Source organism: Ovis canadensis, chromosome 7 (assembly GCF_042477335.2).
Source record: "Ovis canadensis isolate MfBH-ARS-UI-01 breed Bighorn chromosome 7, ARS-UI_OviCan_v2, whole genome shotgun sequence".
In the NCBI taxonomy this organism is placed as follows: domain Eukaryota; kingdom Metazoa; phylum Chordata; class Mammalia; order Artiodactyla; family Bovidae; genus Ovis; species Ovis canadensis.
The window spans coordinates 94,363,828-94,382,228 of NC_091251.1; the positions used below are offsets into that span (position 1 = coordinate 94,363,828).

Sequence of the window (18,401 nt, forward strand, 5' to 3'; positions counted from 1 at the left end):
CCCATGTGCACCTTATCTGAGCCTTCCATGATATTATAGATTTCGGCTATAAACTGTACCCTTCAGGGCTATATTTCTTTCCCAGAACAAAGAATGTCTTTAATGTGTTTCTAACAAAAGGAACAGATTAAAAGTAGCCATACCTGTGGTTATGTGGGAAAACTGAGTCCAGAAAACTGGTCAGAAGAAAAGGAAAAAATCTGAAACCCTCCCATCTTATTTGTACCAGAGAGGCATAACCAATAGAAAGTCTAGAGGGGGTCTCTTTCTGCATAATCTTTAGCCATTCTTGAACCTTCTTGTGTCTCAGAATCACCTGGAGCATTTGGTAAAAGTGCAGGCTCCCCAGCTCCACCCACAAAGATTCTGGTTCAGTGAGTCTGGGGTAGATTTCAGCAATGTGCATCTTTACCAAGTACCCAAGATGATTTTTTGCAGGTAGTTTATGGACCATATTTGGAGAAGCACTGTTATGCCAGGAGACCATCAATGAAAGGAAGGATTTTCTAGCAGTGATAACCCAAAGATGGGACCAGTTGTCTCAAGAGCCAGAGTTCCCATCACTGGAGAAATTCAAGCAGAAGCCAATGACTTATTGTCAGGATGTCATAGAGGAGCGCAGAAGCATCAGCTGAGTGCTCGAAGTAGCTGACCCCCTGGGCCTCCTTCAGCTCTTGAAGGTGCTTGATTCAATGTTCTTGTTTCTCCTCTAGTCTGTGTACGGTGTGACTGAAGAATCCCAGTCGCAAAGCCCGGTGCACATCCCCAGTCAGCCAATCAGGAAAACTACAAAAGAAGACGTCCGGAAACAAGTGAGTGAATTGGTTGCTGCACTCTCAAAGGGAAACATGGCCAGTTTGAAAGCCTTTTGAATGTTCACAGGGAGCTTTAAGTTCCCAGAAAGCACAGTGGAAGCAGTTGTGGGTGACTTGAACCTTCAAGCACTGTGTGTGAATAATTCATGGAGGCTTAAGAGGAGAACTTCTCCACCGAGTTACTCCAGCAGTTAGAAAAGGACATAATGAGTTATCATAACACCATGGGCTGACTGCTATAGTAGGGTTTTCTACAAGATGCTGTAGGAGCTGGGGGAGGGGGGTGGGTAGGGTAGGGAGCACTCATGTCACAGGGTCCTTAAAATCGTAATGCACTTTCAGAGTAAACCAGCTCAGGACCACCAGCTTCACTGCTCTGATTCAGAAGGAAAGCTGATGAACAGAGCAAGCCCTACTCCCAATGCCGTTTCACCATTATTTGGTTCCATGTTATCATCCTCCATGATGAGGAGTTAACTGGTCAACCCAAGTCAACAGACAGTGGCTGACTAATTACATTACTCCTTTCCAGGAGTTCACTGGTAATAAAGTGACTTGGGACTTCCCTGGTGGCTCAGATGGTAAAGCATCTGTCTACAATGCGGGAGACCCGGCTTCGATCCCTGGGTCGGGAAGATCCCCTGGAGAAGGAAATGGCAATCCACTCCAGTACTATTGCTTGGAAAATCCCATGGACCGAGGAGCTTGGTAGGCTACAGTCCATGGGGTCACAAAGAGTCGGACACGACTGAGCGACTTCACTCACTCAAAGTGACTCGAGGGACTACTTTTTACATTATGCTTTACTGGCTTCTAGGGGGCTCCCAAAGGCATAAACTGTGAGGTGCCTGACCTTGACAAGTTTATTATTGTGTGGGAGAAGGGAAATAGATTATGGAAAATAGCTACTCAGTGATTCCAGGTAAGTACACCAAGCATACAGGCGTGATGTAGGTGTGAAAGTTGGGTAGGAGATCACTGGAGAATAGACAAACCAAGTAGTTAGGGTGTGTGGATTACCTCCATGCTGCTTCTAAGCTTTGTAGAATATAGACTATCTTTAGGTTAGCAATCACTTCTGGGAATCAAGCCTTAAGCCATAACATAGTATAGGAGAATATGTGATGTAGGCGAAACTGTAGATTGTATTTCTTGAGTGTGGTAAGAATTTCCAAAAGAGGAAAATAGTTGCTGGAGTGAAACTTAGAGGGCTGGAGAAGTCTGTCCAGAGGACGTGTTTGGCTGTTGGTAGAAATACAGGATTTGGGTTCCTGGGGTGAAAGGGTGAAAATATCCCAGTTTAGTCTTAACGCTTCTGTTCTGTCTTTCCCCAGATAACATTTTTGAATGCACAGATTGACAGACATTGTTTAAAAATGTCCAAAGTGGCTGAAAGGTACGTTTCCCCTTAATGTTACTATTTTTTTCTAATTTAACAAAGGAGAAATGTGCCAGGGTTATGGCTGATGAGTGTGTATCAGGAGGCAGACCACAGTCATTTCTTACACTGATGGGTGGAAACACCGCAGGCATGTTTGAGTACAGCTAAGATAGCCGACCTCCCTTGAGTGATGCCAAGAAATGTTCTGTTGCTAAAGCTTTTCAGGAGGGCAGCTGAGAGACCTTGTCAATCAAGGAAGACCGACCTTAAAAGCTACAGAATGCACATTTACCTTCAGTCTCTTGATTAATTCAAATGGAAGTGCTCCCTTTTCAGCTGTAAAACGCCCAGATTCACTTTACAGGGGGAAAAAATTATGTGTGCCCTTTGAGGTGTTGGCTGCGCAAACAGGGGGAACTGGACCATCAGGAGGCGTTCCGCCTCCACACACCATCAACCGCCCAACTGCATCGAATCAGCTGTAAAGAAAATACTTGGCACCTGCAGCCTGGCTTCCGCAGGAGCCGTGGAGCTACAGTCTGCACCAGGAGTCGGTTCCACTCTGTAAACTCATGGGAGACTTGATTTTGTCAATGAAACAGTCTGTTTTTTAAAGAGGGGAGACCACCTGGGGAGTCTATATGGAATAAATCTGAGCAGGTAACCCCAAACCAGAGGTTTACTCATCCATATGCTACTGTTAAAGTGGCGACCAATATCTGAAGGCTCGAGGGCTTGAGCTGGGTCTTAGTATTTATTGATCATCACAGTAAAGTGGGTCCTTTAAGCCCACCTGACATGGAGGGCTGGCTGTGTGCCAAACCTGTAAGCCTTTTCCCTGCTGGCCCCTGGGTTCATCCATATCTCCTTTCTAGATAAATAACAGCAAAAAAAGTCAAGCCAAAGAAAACTCCACACGCAAATGCCAAACTGGGATTCACACTTTGCCCTTAGGTGGCCAAGAACATCCTTGGATATGGGTTCATCTCTTTGATGGCACCTCATATCTATTCCGGGACTTCTCAGTAGTATCACAGTTGACATTCTGGGCCGAACACTTGTTGGTGGCAGGAGGCTGTCCTGTACATGACGTTTTTCAGCATCCTTGACTTCTACCCACGTATGTGTGCTCAGTGACTGAGTCATTTCCTACTCTTTATAGCCCTATGGACTGTCGCCCGCCAGGCTTCTCTGTCCATGGGATTTCCCAGGCAAGAATACTGGAGTGGGTTGCCATTTCCTTCTCCGGGGGTCTTCCGGAGCCAGGGATCCAACCCACGTCTCCTGCACTGGCAAGAAGATTCTTTACCTCTGCACCACCTAGGAAGCCCTTGGCCTCTACCCGCTAGATGCCAAAACCCCACCTCAAAGTTTATGACAACAAAAATGTTTTCACACACCATTAAATGTCCCAGGAGGGGGCAAAATTGACCCTACTGAGAATTCCCGATATTCCTGTTTTCCCCTAATGCGCATGCTTGAGAAGGTTGCCGTGGCTGGAGCTCACCTCACATTAGATAAGTGTTCCGGGGGTCACAGTTTTAGCCTGGCAGGCTGGGGAGCCTCCTCAACCCACCATCATAATGTGGGAGTACCAGGCTCTGAGGTTGCTTTTCAAACCTCACTGTGGTTGTCTTCGTCCCAGCAGAGTGCTTGTGAGTGAAACAGCTGGGAGGACCTCGGCTCCCCTGGTGTCGTAGCCTGTGAGGAACTGCAAGCTTCTTTGTCTGTGAATGGGGGACAGTAATGTCTGTCCTGGCTGTCCTAGGATCAGAGCTAGCCGTGGAAGGACACTCTAAAGTTTGCAGACCTAGGAGAGCATGTATGTGGGTGTGTCTTTCCCTTGGTCTGCTTGCTAGGGTCAGTGGTTTTGTGCCTAATCATCCAGGTTGGGGCGGGGGTTAAGACTGGAGAGTCTTAAGCCGTCGTGCTAGGAATTGGACTCAGTGATTCAGAGTAGATCAGGGAAACTGGATTTTGAATACCCCATGGTGGACTGACCAGGTCTCTGAAGATTTGGGAAAGCCACTGCCCACCACACACAGCAACCTGAGGGCTCACATCAAAAGGGACACCCAGCCTGGTCTCATCTTTGGGGTGGAGGGAAAGATCCCAACCCCGGCAGCACGAGGGTGGCCAGCTGTGTGGGTGTGCATGGCAGGAAAGGAGACAGCCCTGGGGGGGGGGGGGGGGGGCGGGGAGCCTAAGCGCACACATTGTTTATTTACAGGCCTCACCTGGTACCATCTAATTATACTTGAGAGCCTGCTCACACCCGAAGAGATTATTCATTCTGACTCTGCCCTCCTCACTCCCCAGCCTGAAGCTTTCACGAGTCTCCGCCCAGCAGAGACTGCATTTTATTCCCAGCAGCAGTAACTGGCAACCTTTCAATGTGACACAAGGGTTTTTCATTAGAGCCACAGGAAACCCCCAGATAGAGAGGAGGAGGGAGAGGAGACGGGTGTTAGCAGGAGATAAAGCAGCCTGGAGCCTTGGTCTGTCAGCGGCTGGGTGGGGGTGAGAATAGTGAGGTAGCGCTGGCAGCTGGCCTTGGGTGTCACTGCTCTGCTCGCCAGAGGTGGCAGCTGAGCCATCTCAGGTGGGTGGACCTGGCTTCCCTGGACCTGCTCCAGGCAATCATGGTCATTAGCCAGAAGCCATCAGGCAAAGGACCGCAGACCACTGAAAACAGGCGCGTGTGGTTTTCCCCTTAGTTCTCTGAGAACTGAAACTGGGGAGAGGGCAGGAGGGCTGGTGATCAAAAAAGTCCAGTTCTAAAAAAGGCAGGAGTCAAGATTGGGTCAAAGGATGCAGCCAGACACAGCTGGGAAGAGAAAAAGGAACCTTTGCAAAGTAAAGGAGCAGAACCACACAATGGAGGGGAAGGATGTGGAGCCAGCCGTCTAGGTTTGGATTCCGCCTCTGCCGTTGTCTAACTGTGTGATCTTGGGCAGGTTGCTTCACCTCTCTGTGCCTTGGTTCACCTCTTGAAAGGGGAGACAGCAGTGTGGTGCTTAACTAACAGAGTTCGTGAGTTAATCCTCTGCGAGAGCTTGATCTGGCCCTTGGCACTCACAACACTTGTAGTGAGTGTGCACAGTTATTATATTCCAGTGGGATGCTTTGGGAAGGAGCAGAATTCAAGTACATAAAATGGCATGAACCTGCTGTGTGGTGTCCAGAGGGACAGAGGACAGGCCAAGGAAAGAGGCTGGCCCTGCAGATGGCAGTTCTTCCCACCTCTTTCGTTTCCACTCTCCAGCACAGAGAGTCCTGCAGGCTCCCGAAGGCTGGCCCTGCAGCCTCCAGTCTGTGGGGCTCCCTGGGCTGCCTGCTCTGGTACTATGAACCTGGAACCTTTGAGGAGGGAGGTTGGCTCTTCTGTGCAGATTTTCCTGGGTCATCTTGATTTCACCTCTTCTGTCTCATTGTCCCCGTGAGTGGTCAAATGTCCTAAAATGCCTACATCATGGCCACCAAACTACATTTCCTGCAAGCGGTACCAAAGCCCATCTGAAATGTCACCCACTTTTGGCTTCAGAAAGTATGGTCCCTGCACACACAAATGAATTTTCCAGATAAATAATGCTTAACACCTTGAGCTTTTCATGTTAACTATTTTGAATGAGAATATTGCTTAAAAATGCCCTTGGCCTTCTTAAAGAAAGAATATTGCCTTTCAGTTAAGTTTTCTGGATAACTCAGGGTCAGTGTTCACATATTGTGCTTTAAAATTCTGTCAGTGATCAAGGTCTTATCAAATATTTCCCTTTCCCGTAGCAAAGCAAAAGTTCTGATCGTTCGGTCATGTCTGACTCTGTGACCCCATGAACTGTGGCCTGCCAGACTCATCTGTCCATGGAATTCTCCAGGCAAGAATACTGCAGTGGCTTGCCATTCCCGTCTCCAGGGGGTCTTCCTGACCTAGGGATCCAACGTGGGTCTCCTGCATTGCAGGCAGATTCTTTACTGTCTGAGCCATCAGGGCCCCAGACCAGTATGTTCTTTGAGTCTGTGTTTTTGCTTTTTAGTTGCTGCCTTGTTTTCTTATTTCTGTCAGCATGGCTTGTCTCCAGTAGCCCTTCCTCTCTAAACTATTCCTGTTTGCAATATGTAGCTGGCCAGATGTATCAGTTAGCTATTGCTGAGTAACAAACCACCTGAAAGCATAGTGTCTTCAAACAAGTGACATTTACTATTGTCACATCGCTGGCTACCTGCCAGTCTGTATGCTCACGTGTCTGTGTATATAAGTCTGTGTACATATGTCTGTCTGCTGGACCACCCTCATGTCTGTGTGCCTCTGTGGATTCAGTTGGCTGCTCTACTGGGGGTCTCTCACATGTTTAGTTCAGCTGGTTTAGGATGACCTCGGCTGGGACCATTGAGCAGAGCTTTGCATGGTCTCTCATCCTCCAGCAGGCTGGTCTGACCTTGTTTGCCCGGGGACAGAAGGATTGCAAGCAAAAGAGCAGAAACATGCAGAGCTCCCTGAGGCTTGAAACTGGCATTCTGACACTTCTGCTGCATTTTATTAACAAAAGCAAGTCACAGGCCCAGATCAGATTCAAGAACTGGGGAAATAGACTCCATTTTTAAAACAGATCTACCACACCAGAAAATCAAATAATCAAGTTCTTTAGTCTCCATCCAAAAGCAAGAGAAAAGAGTCTTCATGAAGTGTACTCTTCTTAATAAGAGGCATTGAGCCTTGGGGCATATGTATTTCATTGTAGACTCTGCTCCGAGGCCCTTTTGGTCATTTATCTATGTTTCCTCCATAGGTGAAATTGCCAAATAGATGAGGTCTTGCTCTTTGCAAGAGTGCTAAAGGGGAGCCACTTTTATTCAACCCAGCTTTACAGCACTAGGCAAACCAACTTTGAGAATGCAAAAATCTATACATTTTAGTTCCAGATTGTCCGGAAAGTCTCTATATTTTGCTATGTTTCTCCACCTTTAGTGGCACTGAGCTATGGCCAGTCACTGCCCGGATCATGCAGAGCTGTCCCACATGGGGAAATAGTGTTGTGTGATTTTGTATCTGCTCCTGCACTTAGCTTGTCCTTACCTGATCCTTGGGAGCCATGTGTGCATCATAGCCAACTGCTAAATTGACTTCTTACCTTCACCTTGCCTGCCCATGTCCGAGATCATTGCTGCCCCCTGAAATTATAGCGGGTTCCTCCTCTGCTTCCTGACCCCTCTGTGAACATGAAATGTAATTCATGAAATGAGATAATGAGCAAGGGACTGTAGACCCTAAGAGTCTATTAAAAACCTGCTAGGATGATAGAAGTCTGTGAACTTAATGTCTAATGATAGTTTCAGGGAGGATAAAAAGGGGACGGAAGAGGTCATTACAACAGTGCTTTTATGTGGTTCCAGATACTGCAGAGTCCTTGCTTCTCTTTCCCAGCTCATGTTAGGTGATAGAAAAGAAAACACCAGAGGTAACACTGTAGACAGGGTGCCTGTATCCAGACCAAGACCTAGAAAGGCCGTGATAGCTGGCCTGGCGTATGCTCTTCTGTCTAAGGGGCCACCTTAGCTTCCACGGCCCTTCCCTCAACCTGAGTTTCTCTGTTGCATATCTTTTCTCTGGGTGGCCCATAATTAAGGAATTCTTTCTTTATATGGTCTTTCCTCCCCATTTTCTCCAACGTGAAGAAAGAGAGATGAGTGGATTAATAAGAAGCAACCTTTTTTCTTCTGTGTCTGCTGTGCTGCTCTGCTTTTCATTCCCTTCCCGTTCAGATCCTCTTCCTGCCCGGTCCCCCTTTGTGCGTCATCATTTAGAAAGTACACGTACCAAAGGGGATGCAAACTCACTCTCCTGTTCACCCTTCTCACATTCTGTCTCTGGGTTTCCTTCCCACGAGAGGCCCTGATCTCCTAGGGAGTGCAGCAGCACATTAGTGTTGTATTTCTAAAGTCAGAATGATGGTCACTCTCCCAGAATGCTTTGTATTCCATGCCCTTGCTCCCCTTGAGTAATCACTTCCCACAGCTGCAAGCCAGCCCTCACTGCCCATTTTCCTTGGAGCCTGACAGCATCTCTCCTTCTTCCCCCCGCATATACTATGTACCGATGCCATGTATATACTTCATTCTTGGGATGCTGTGTAGGGAAAAAATATAGTCTTCCTTTCCCCGTGTTTTTCCTTTACTTTCACCCCACCATAGGCTTCCCTGGTGGCTCAGACGTTACAGAGTTCGCCTGCAGTGCAGGAGACCTGAGTTCATTCCCTGGGTCGGGAAGATCCCCTGGAGAAGGGAATGGCAATCCACTCCAGTATTCTCGCCTGGAGAATTCCGTGGATGGAGGAGCCTGGTGCTACAGTCCGTGGGGTCGCAGAGATCCGGACATGACTGAACAACTGACACTTTCACTTTCTCACGCCACAGTACTCACGGCTCTGTTGCCACTAGATACAAGGGGATATTTCCCCCACACCAGACGATTCTCTGACACCAGCTAGGTGTCCTCAATTTAACTTAGTCTGATACTCTACCTGGAGATAGTGCCAGAGTTCAGTTGGTAAAGAATCCGACTGCGATGCAAGAGAACCCGGTTCAATTCCTGGGTTGGGAAGAGACCCTGGAGAAGGGAAAGGGTACCCACTCCAGTATTCTGGTCTGGAGAAGTCCATGGACTGTAGAGTCCAAGGGGTCACAAAGAGTCAGACACAACTGACCGCCTTTCACTCACCCCGCTTCAGATGCCAGTCATAACGGGTCCTTAGGTTCCCCACAACTTCTTTCTGACTTGGCTATAAACAGAAGTTCCCATGACCCCTTCCTTGGGTTTGATTAATTTGTGCAGTGTCTCACAGAACTCTGGGAAACACTTTCACTTACCAGTTTATTAAAGGACACAGATGAATAGCCGGACAAAGAGGTACGTTGGGCCAGGTCAGGAAGGGTCCCGAGCCCAGGAGCTCCTGTCCCTGTGGGGTTGGAGTGCGGCACCCTGTCTGTCTGGATGTGTTCACCTCAGAAAGCATGAGATTGGCCCATGTGGCAAAGGGATGCCTGCCCTGGGAGCTATCACGGCCCCAACTTATCTCTTGATCCTGCAGTCACAGTGCTCACTTAGAGCTCCCGTGCCTGTCCGTTCTCACCTGAGATGCTGGACGGCTTGTATGGATGAAGCCTCGCCCACACCAAATGTACCACCAGCGAGAGATTTACAGGGTGGTGGGTATGCACTGCTGTGGTGGTTACAAGCATCTGTCTTACAGTTGTTGGGTAACTGGAGGACTCTTGAAATGCTTTCCTATTTTCTTATCAAAAGGTCCTGAAGGCTCATCAAGGCCATTAGGTAATAAATGGCGAACTTGCCTTATAGCACGCCAGGCTCCTCTCTCCATGGAATTTGCCAGGCAAGAATACTGGAGTGGGTTGCCATTCCCTTCTCCAGGGGATCTTCCTGACCCAGGGATCAAACCTGGGTCTCCCTCATCACAGGCAGATTCTTTACCTTCTGTGCTACCAGGACAAAGATTAGTTCAGTGGCTCATCGAAGAATCAGAAACCAAAGCTTTTCAATTTGGTCTACTGCTTCTCCCACCCCCATGGCGTTACAGTCCGTGCATGAGACAATGTGTTTAAAACTAAAAGTATCACAGGCTCCTTCATCTTCATTTGATGAATAAAACATCCTGAGCCTCTCAGAAAATTGAAGAACGGGACATGGTGCTTCTCAAACGTGCATATCGTTCACCTGGTGATCTTATTACCAGTGCAGATTCTGGGTGGGACCTGAGCTTCTGCATTTCTTATAAGCTCCCAGTGATACCTGTCCTGCGCTTCATGGACCACGTTTTTGAGTAGCAATGAGATGGAGCTGCCAATGAATTTCTTCACATTCTCAGAAGTAAGCCACTTGGCCACGCCTGCTCTTTGCAATTCAGTAGCAGGAATTGTGACCCTGAATCTGCCATTACAGGGGAAGCTGGTGACACTCAAGATGGCAGTGCTTACGGGAAAGTTTTATTGTGGATCGATAACCATAAAAAGATTTATACCTGCTGCTCCAATAATTCCACTTCTGGATATTAATTCTAAATAAATAACCTAAAAGACAGAAAAACTTACATGAACAATGGTGTTTTACTGTAGCCAGAACTATGTATACTAAAAGAAAGGAAAAGTCTATGTCTAATAAAAAGGAAGTAAGTACATAAATTATAATAAATTCATTTAAGATACTAATAATATTGTGGACAAATATTTGTCTTCTCTCTCTCCCCAAAAGTAACATGTCAGTAAAGAATAAAAATAGTATAAACTCATAAGCTCAACAAATGAATGAATGAATGATTTCTACACATTTTCCCAAGAGCACAAGTGTATGAAATTAAGGAGCATGACCACAGGCTTCTGTCTCTGTTTGTAATGTTGTGCTTCTTTTTATTGGGTGGTGAGTTCAAGGATGATGCTCTTATAATTTTTATGCCAGAAATGTTTCAAAATTTAATAAAAATGAAATTGAATGGGGACAGAATGAAGAACATTATGACCTCCTTATTAGGGGTGGGAGAATTATAAAAAACCAGTTTGCCCAGCAAAATCTGGCTTTGGTTCTTGAAGGCACCCAGGACCATGGAGGCAAGAAAGAGGCATGGGGGTAACCCCAGGGGAATAGGTAGTCAGTCTCTGGAGCTTCTGCAACCATGATTCCAAGCCCACAAAGAGACCCTCTCTCCCCACTAATGACAAACAGGAGATGGGCACTTTATTCTCTGGAGAAATTGAATCCCAGTAGCTCAGAACTCAGACGCATCACATCACAAAGGGCAAGCCAAAAGCAAGAGAATTACTGAGTGAGTTGCATATAAGCTATGGGACCCCGACTCCTCCCATGCCTTGCTCTCAGGAGCCAGATGTAGATGCCCATAGGCAAGAGACTGCTACTATAACATGCAGGCCAAATCCATTCCACTCCACTCCCTGTGTTTGCAAATAAAGTTTTATTGGAACACAGTCACACACATTTATTCATGATTTATCTGTGGCTGCTTTTGTGCCATAATAGAAGAGCCAAGTAGTTGCAACAGACACCATCTGCCAAGCCTAAAATATTAACTATTTCGGTCTTGCAGAACAAGTTTGTCTAGCACTACTTTGGGTTTCTCTGGTGGCTCAGAGGTAAAGAAGCTGCCTGCCAGTGTAAGAGACTCAGGTTTGATCCCTGGGTTGTAAAGATGCCTTGGAATAGGAAATGGCAACCTGCTCCAATACTCTTGCCTGGAAAATTCCATGGACAGAGGAGCCTAGTGGGCTACAGTCTAGGGGGATGCAAAGAGTCGGACACGACTGAACGGCTGAGCACACAATATCCCAGAAACCTAAGAAGATATTTCATTCATAAAATAAGAACTAGATACCACGATAAACAAGAGTGAACTCTGGAAATGTAAGAAAGTGATAGTCCATAGTGGAAAAAATAAAGAAAATTTCAGAAGAACCAATAGACAAGAAGACAAGAAAACAAAAAAAGAGAAAATTTAGAAATATTGGATTATCAATTCCAACATTTAATTTAAAAGAATTATAAAAAGAGAAAACCAAGGAGATGAAGGTTATGAAATTAGCAAAGAAATACCATGAGATTTCTGGGAAATATATATATGTGTGTGTGTGTATATATATATTTTTGTTTGTTTGTTTGTTTGTGTTTTTAACCTATTGATTGCCCACTATGCACAGTGAATAAAAACTACCAGCAAGGGTCATGGAGAAATCTGAAAGCACTATAGCAAAGAGGGAGAAGGCAATAGCAACCCACTCCAGTGTTCTTGCCTGGAGAATCCCAGGGACAGAGGATCCTGGTGGGCTGCCATCTATGGGGTTGCACGGAGTCGGACACAACTGAAGTGACTTAGCAGCAGCAGCAGCAGCATAGAAATAAAGAGACGACTCTAGGCTTCCAGAGAGAAAAGAAACCAAACAAAAGAACAAAAACTACAATGGATTCAGACTTCTCAATAGTACCATAACAAACTGGATATCAAAAGAAATGGAGCAATGCCTTCAAAATTCTGAAAGAAAAATGATTTTTAACTCAGGGTTCTATATCCAGCACTGTGAGTGAAGTATGAAGTAAAAGCATTTTTAGGCCTGCAAAGACTCAAAATATTTAGCTCTTGTGTATCCTTTCTTAGGAAACTGCTAAAGGATGTGCTTCAGCACAACCAGGGAGTAAAACCAATAGGCAGGCATGGAATCCAGGAAGCCAGGGCGCCAGCAGAAGTGAAGGAAGGCCCAAGATGATGGCTTTGCATCAAGCCTATAGAACAAACGGTTCAGAATAGAGCATAAGGATTCAAGACTTTGGGGAGAAGGCCTCCAGGAGACAGAGAGAGAGAACTGATTGATTATCTGATGTGCTATGGGAAAGTATTGCTAGGTGTTTTTACAGATTTGTTAGAACACTTAAAAAATGTAATACACTACTGAGCCCAGCAGCAAACAATTATTATGTAGTTTAATAACATGAACACTGACTACTGATATAACAAAAGTGTTATATTTGGAGGATCACGGGAGGAAATGATGGAGGGAGTTGGGGATTGGTAAGTAGAAAGTTAATCTTTGTTTTAAATTATAATCAAAAGCAGGTATGAAAACATATAATTTAGGAATATCCAGGTAAATGCTAAAAATAAATAAATAAAGACAGAAAGTAAGTGCCTCTGTGAGAAGGGATAGGAGAAAAAACATTGCTATTGCTTTTTGTACAGGAAAGTGTTTAGCACTATTTTATCATTTTAACTACATGAACTCTAAAAAAATAGAATTCTATTTTAAAAGATTATGACTTTTTAAATTATAACTGTAAAAACTGAGTTACTTTTTGGGGAAATCCTTTAAATAGGTTAACTCCTTTTGGTCTGCCAGGACTTTAAAGGCGTTATAGTAAAGCAATCCTCCAGCTGGGAAGGAATACTGAGCTGGCAGCCTTGAAAAACTGTAGCATCCTCTGTGTGCCCCAGATGCCCTGAGATCTGCAGTCCCCGTGGGAGGGTGATACACAGGCAGGTTTGGACCAGCGTATCAGTAAAGCTAGCATAACCAGGAAGGGATGCACCAAGATTCAGGGAAAGAGTTAGGTGGGAAAAAGATATAAAATGTATGTGTATACTATGACTGCAATAATGAAGAAACAATATGTCCATCATGGGGAGAGAACAAGGACAAATGAAAACAGTTTGAGTTGTCAGAAGTGGGAGTGGAGGTAATTTTTTTTCCTTTTAACTTGGAATTATATGAAGACTGATACGATGTTTGTGTTAAACAGAATACCTGTTGTTATAGGAAATCGGTGGTATTCTTTGCTCTGCTTTCCTCCTGCAGCTTAATTGCTTACACGGAACAGTACGTGGAATATGACCCTTTGATTACACCAGCTGAGCCGTCCAATCCCTGGATCAGTGATGATATCACTTTATGGGACATAGAGATGAGGTAAAAAAAAAAAAATACAAAAATGTTTTAATGTTTGGAAGTGGGGGGAGGAGCACAGTGCATGAGATCATGAGATTATCATTATACCCTATCTTAATTTGACTCTTTTTATCAAGAGAACAGAAACTCCTCCTGTAACCAGCCAAATGATTTCCTTGCTCATGGTTTCTGCCTCTTTATAGCGTTGTATGTGGATCCTTTTTGGCTTCCCTCTGACCTCTCTCTGACCCTATGGATGTTATGATAACTGGGACAGTCCATCACAGTTGCTAGTTCTGACTGCTGGAGGGCAAGAATCTGTGGGTCATTTGCTTTTCATACATTAGCAACAACAACAATCATAGCTAGCATTTACTCTGTACTTGGTCTCTACTGAGTATCTTCCAATGAGTCACCACAACAGGTAGACATTATTCTCAGAATTGAACAGATGGAAAACGGGAGTTAATGGACTTGGTCGAGGTCACACAGCAAGAAGGTGGTAGAATTAGGATTAGAACCCAGGTGGCTGCTGCTGCTACTGCTAAACCACTTCAGTCGTGTCCGACTCTGTGCAGCCCCATAGACGGCAGCCGACCAGGCTCCCCCGTCCCTGGGCAGAGGGCCCCAGGGCTGTGGCCTTCATCTCTCTGCTCTTCTGGAGTAGCAGGCACAATGGTTCCATTCAGAAGTTCCTTGTGGACGAGACGAAAGTGAAGGTGTTGGTTTCTCAGTCTGACTCTTTGTGACCCCGTGGACTGTAGCCCGCCAGGCTCCTCTGTCCGTGGAATTCTCCAGGCAAGAATACTGGAGTGGGTTGCCATTTCCTTCTCCAGGGGATCTTCCCGACTGCAGGGATCGACCCTAGGTTCCTGCATTGCAGGAGGATTCTTTACTGTCTGAGCCACCAGGGAAGCCCATACAGATGAGAGAAGCTGGTGTGTTTCAGTTCAGTTCAGTTCAGTTCAGTCGCTCAGTCATGTCTGACTCTGTGACCCCATGAATCGCAGCACGCCAGGCCTCCCTGTCCATCACCAACTCCCCGAGTTCACTCAGACTTGCATCCATCGAGTCAGTGATGCCATCCAGCCATCTCATCCTCTGTCGTCCCCTTCTCCTCCTGCCCCCAATCCCTCCCAGCATCAGAGTCTTTTCCAATGAGTCAACTCTTTGCATGAGGTGGCCCAAGTATTGGAGTTTCAGCTTTAGCATCGTTCCTTCCAAAGAAATCCCAGGGCTGATCTCCCTCAGAATGGATTGGTTGGATCTCCTTGCAGTCCAAGGGACTCTCAAGAGTCTTCTCCAACACCGCAGTTCAAAGGCATCAATTCTTCGGCGCTCAGCCTTCTTCACAGTCCAACTCTCACATCCATACGTGACTACTGGAAAAACCATAGCCTTGACTAGATGGACCATAGTTGGCAAAGTAATGTCTCTGCTTTGAATATGCTATCTAGGTTGGTCATAACTTTTCTTCCAAGGAGTAAGCATCTTTTGATTTCATGGCTGCAGTCACCACGTGCAGTGGTTTTGGAGCCTCCAAAAATAAAGTCTGACACTGTTTCCATTGTTTCCCCATCTATTTCCCATGAAGTGATGGGACCAGATGCCATGATCTTCGTTTTCTGAATGTTGAGCTTTAAGCCAACTTTTTCACTCTCCTCTTTCACTTTCATCAAGAGGCTTTTTAGTTCCTCTTTGCTTTCTGCCATAAGAGTGGTGTCATCTGCATATCTGAGGTGATTGATATTTCTCCCGGCAATCTTGATTCCAGCTTGTGTTTCTTCCAGTCCAGCATTTCTCATGATGTACTCTGCATAGAAGTTAAATAAGCAGGGTGACAATATACAGCCTTGACATACTCCTTTTCCTGTTTGGAACCAATCTGTTGTTCCATGTCCAGTTCTAACTGTTGCTTCCTGACCTGCATACAGATTTCTCAAGAGGCAAGTCAGGTGGTCTGGTATTACTTAATAACTAAGCAACTAAAGCCCAGGGGGTCTTAGACCACATTGGAGATTACAGAGGATGCATCCTCTGCCCCTTGGCTAGACAATTTATTTTGTTCTTCATTTCTTTGTATCTCTTTCATTCACTTTCACCCTTGTCTTTTTTTCTGACTTCTTTTCTTAAGATGGAAACCTTGTAAAAAGGAATAGAAGTCACAAATGCTCATTATAAAAGGTTCAAACTGTCTTTGTGTGTGTGCATGCTCAGTTGCTTCAGTCGTGTCTGACTCTTTGCAGCCCCATGCAGTGTAGCCCACCAGGCTTCTCTGTCCATGGGATTCTCCCAGGCAAAAATGCTGGAGTGGGTTGCCATGCCCTCTTCCAGGGGAACTTCCCAACCCAGGGACTGAACCTGCATCTCATGTCTCCTGCATGAGCAGGTGGGTTCTCTACCGCTAAGCACCACCTGGGAAGCCCTTCAAACCGTTTAAACGTATATAAGAAAGAAAACTCTATCTTGCTCCACCCCAGTCTCACTTTCCAGAAAGAGCCTTTGTTGACAGTTTAATGCCGTGGTTCCCAAACTGCACCCAACCACTCTGAGCTGCTGCAGGGAACTCATAGGATTCCCAGGAGACATTCTAAATCATTAAGGAAAACACTGATGTTCGACCTATGTCAGATACTGTATAAATGACTAGCTTAAGGTAGTTCCCTGTTTCCAACATTAGATCACATTATATTCCTTCCAGTGATGCCGTATCTTTGCAAATCCGGGTGTTTGGGGCAGTTGCTGTGATAAAAAGCAATTACTGGGCAAAAATCAACACGGAATAGGAAATGAAGGTGGCGGGGTTGAGAAGATGTGCAGCGCTCCACAGCACATGTGTGCTCATTTAGGAATAAAGTAAACATACTATATTTTCTTCCAATTTATATATATTTCAAATAACTTTGAAACAACTTAAAAACAACCCAAGCATTATCAATCAATCTTTTTCATCTTCCCCAATCTGACAGATTAAAATAAACATCTCATTTTGCTTATATTTTTTGTTAAAATACTTGAGAATCTATTCTTACGATTACTAGATACTCATTTTTCTTTGGTGGCTTGCCTGTGTTTTTTGTGTGTGTGTCCTTTGCCATTTTTCTAGCAATGTGTTTTGCCCTGGACGTGGGGATAGAAAGCAGTCACATTTACTCAGATCACATAGTTAACATTTTTCCCAGCTGTTTGTTTTCTGAATCTAATTTTTCTCCCTGTTTCTTTTTCTCTTCCTTGAGTTTTACTTTATTAGTCAAGTTTTGTGTTAGCTTTCTTACCCTAGTTCTGGTCTAGTCGCGTGTGTGTGTGTTAAGTCACAACAGTTGCGTCCGACTCTTTGTAACCCTATGAACTGTAGTCTGCCAGGCTCCTCTGTCCATGGAATTTCCCAGGCAAGAATACTGGAGTGGGTTGCCATTTCAGCCTCCAGTGGATCTTCCTGACCCAGGGACTGCACCCGTGTCTCTTATGTCCCCTGCATTAGTCAGGCGCCTGGGAAGCCCCATGTAAGAAAGGCAACTTCTTTTTAATTATTTCTGACATGTCCTTGGTAGTCCCTTTGATCTGATCCAAGAACTTAAATCTTTCTTTAACTTGCTTCTCTTCTATCTCTCTCCCTCTCCATTCTACCCTCTCTTTTCAGGAAATCCTTTTGTAGGAACTCTGGTCATCTGGGGTGTAGTAGCACTATCTCTTATCTTTTCTCTATTAAAAATTCCATCTCTTAGTCTTTTTATTCTATATTCAAGAATAGAATCTCTTGAGTTACTCTTCAGAGTCACCAGTCTCAATGATATCCATTCTGTGATTTTATACTTTAACGAATTTTTCTTTTCCTACTGAGTGCTGGGAGGGGTAGTGAACGCTTGTGCTTTTAATTTCCAAGAATTTATAATATTCTTGGACTGCTTTTTCTTCACAACCTGGCTCGGTTCTAGTGATGTTTATCCTCTTGAATTGCCCTGAGGATGGAATTCAGATTTTTTTCATATCTCCCCTCTATTTCTGCCTCTTAGTTTATTTCACAAGGTGTCATTGATCAGAGAATCATTGTTTCTGTTCATTGTGTCATTACCCCAATCACTATTCAGAGCAGATCCTTTCAATTTGGGGTACAACTGGTTTTCATAAGTGAAGGTCTTGGCTTTCAATTTTCACTATATATTAGAACCACCTGGAGAGCTTATTTTTAAAAATACCAGTGCCTAGTCCCCTCTCCAGGTCAGTTAAGTAATCATTTCTGGCAGTGGCGTACTGTTTGTTTGTTTAATCTTACGCTAATTACAGGCCTGATCTGGAAGCCCAGCCTTTCCTTGGCCTAATGTTCCCACAGCCAGGCGCGCCACTCGGGTTTGGGCCTGATGGGTTTAAGTCATTCAGTTTCCTCTCCACGGTGCACCCCAAGAAGGACACTCTTCTCCCATCCATTGAGGGATCTTAGGGGGACACAGAGAGATCTGCAGAAACCGGTGAGCAGCAGGAGGAAACCTCAGCATCTTTGGAAGTCTCCCTGCCTTGCTGAGATGTTTTCTCATCCATGTTAGCTCTACCAGCCCTAGGTTACACAGGCACCGCCCTCTGGCTTTACTACTCATGTGAGAAGCTGGCCAGAAAATGTCCCCCTTTTATTTAGAGACCCTCTTGGCCCGGGGAACCTGTGTCTCATATTTCTGAGTTCCTCCCCTATGCGCCCCCATTCAGTACCTAGCAGCTGCCCCTACTTCCAGTCTTGCTGCTCAGGGCTTGGGATTTTC

The 18,401-nt window shown here is 45.3% G+C and overlaps 1 protein-coding gene across 20 annotated transcripts in view; it reads left to right on the forward strand.

Moving 5' to 3' along the window:
- Positions 1-18,401, forward strand: part of RGS6 (regulator of G protein signaling 6) — a 615,305-nt gene that overhangs the window by 530,347 nt on the left and 66,557 nt on the right. For all 20 annotated transcript variants that reach the window (XR_011258337.1, XR_011258336.1, XR_011258340.1 and 17 more), the window contains exons 11-13: positions 714-812; positions 2,150-2,211; positions 13,561-13,671. Coding sequence is in view for 15 of the 20 variants with exons in the window: in XM_069596937.1 (XP_069453038.1) it covers positions 714-812; positions 2,150-2,211; positions 13,561-13,671 (272 nt within the window). In the remaining 5 variants the exon portion in view is untranslated. The remainder of the gene's footprint in view (positions 1-713; positions 813-2,149; positions 2,212-13,560; positions 13,672-18,401) is intronic.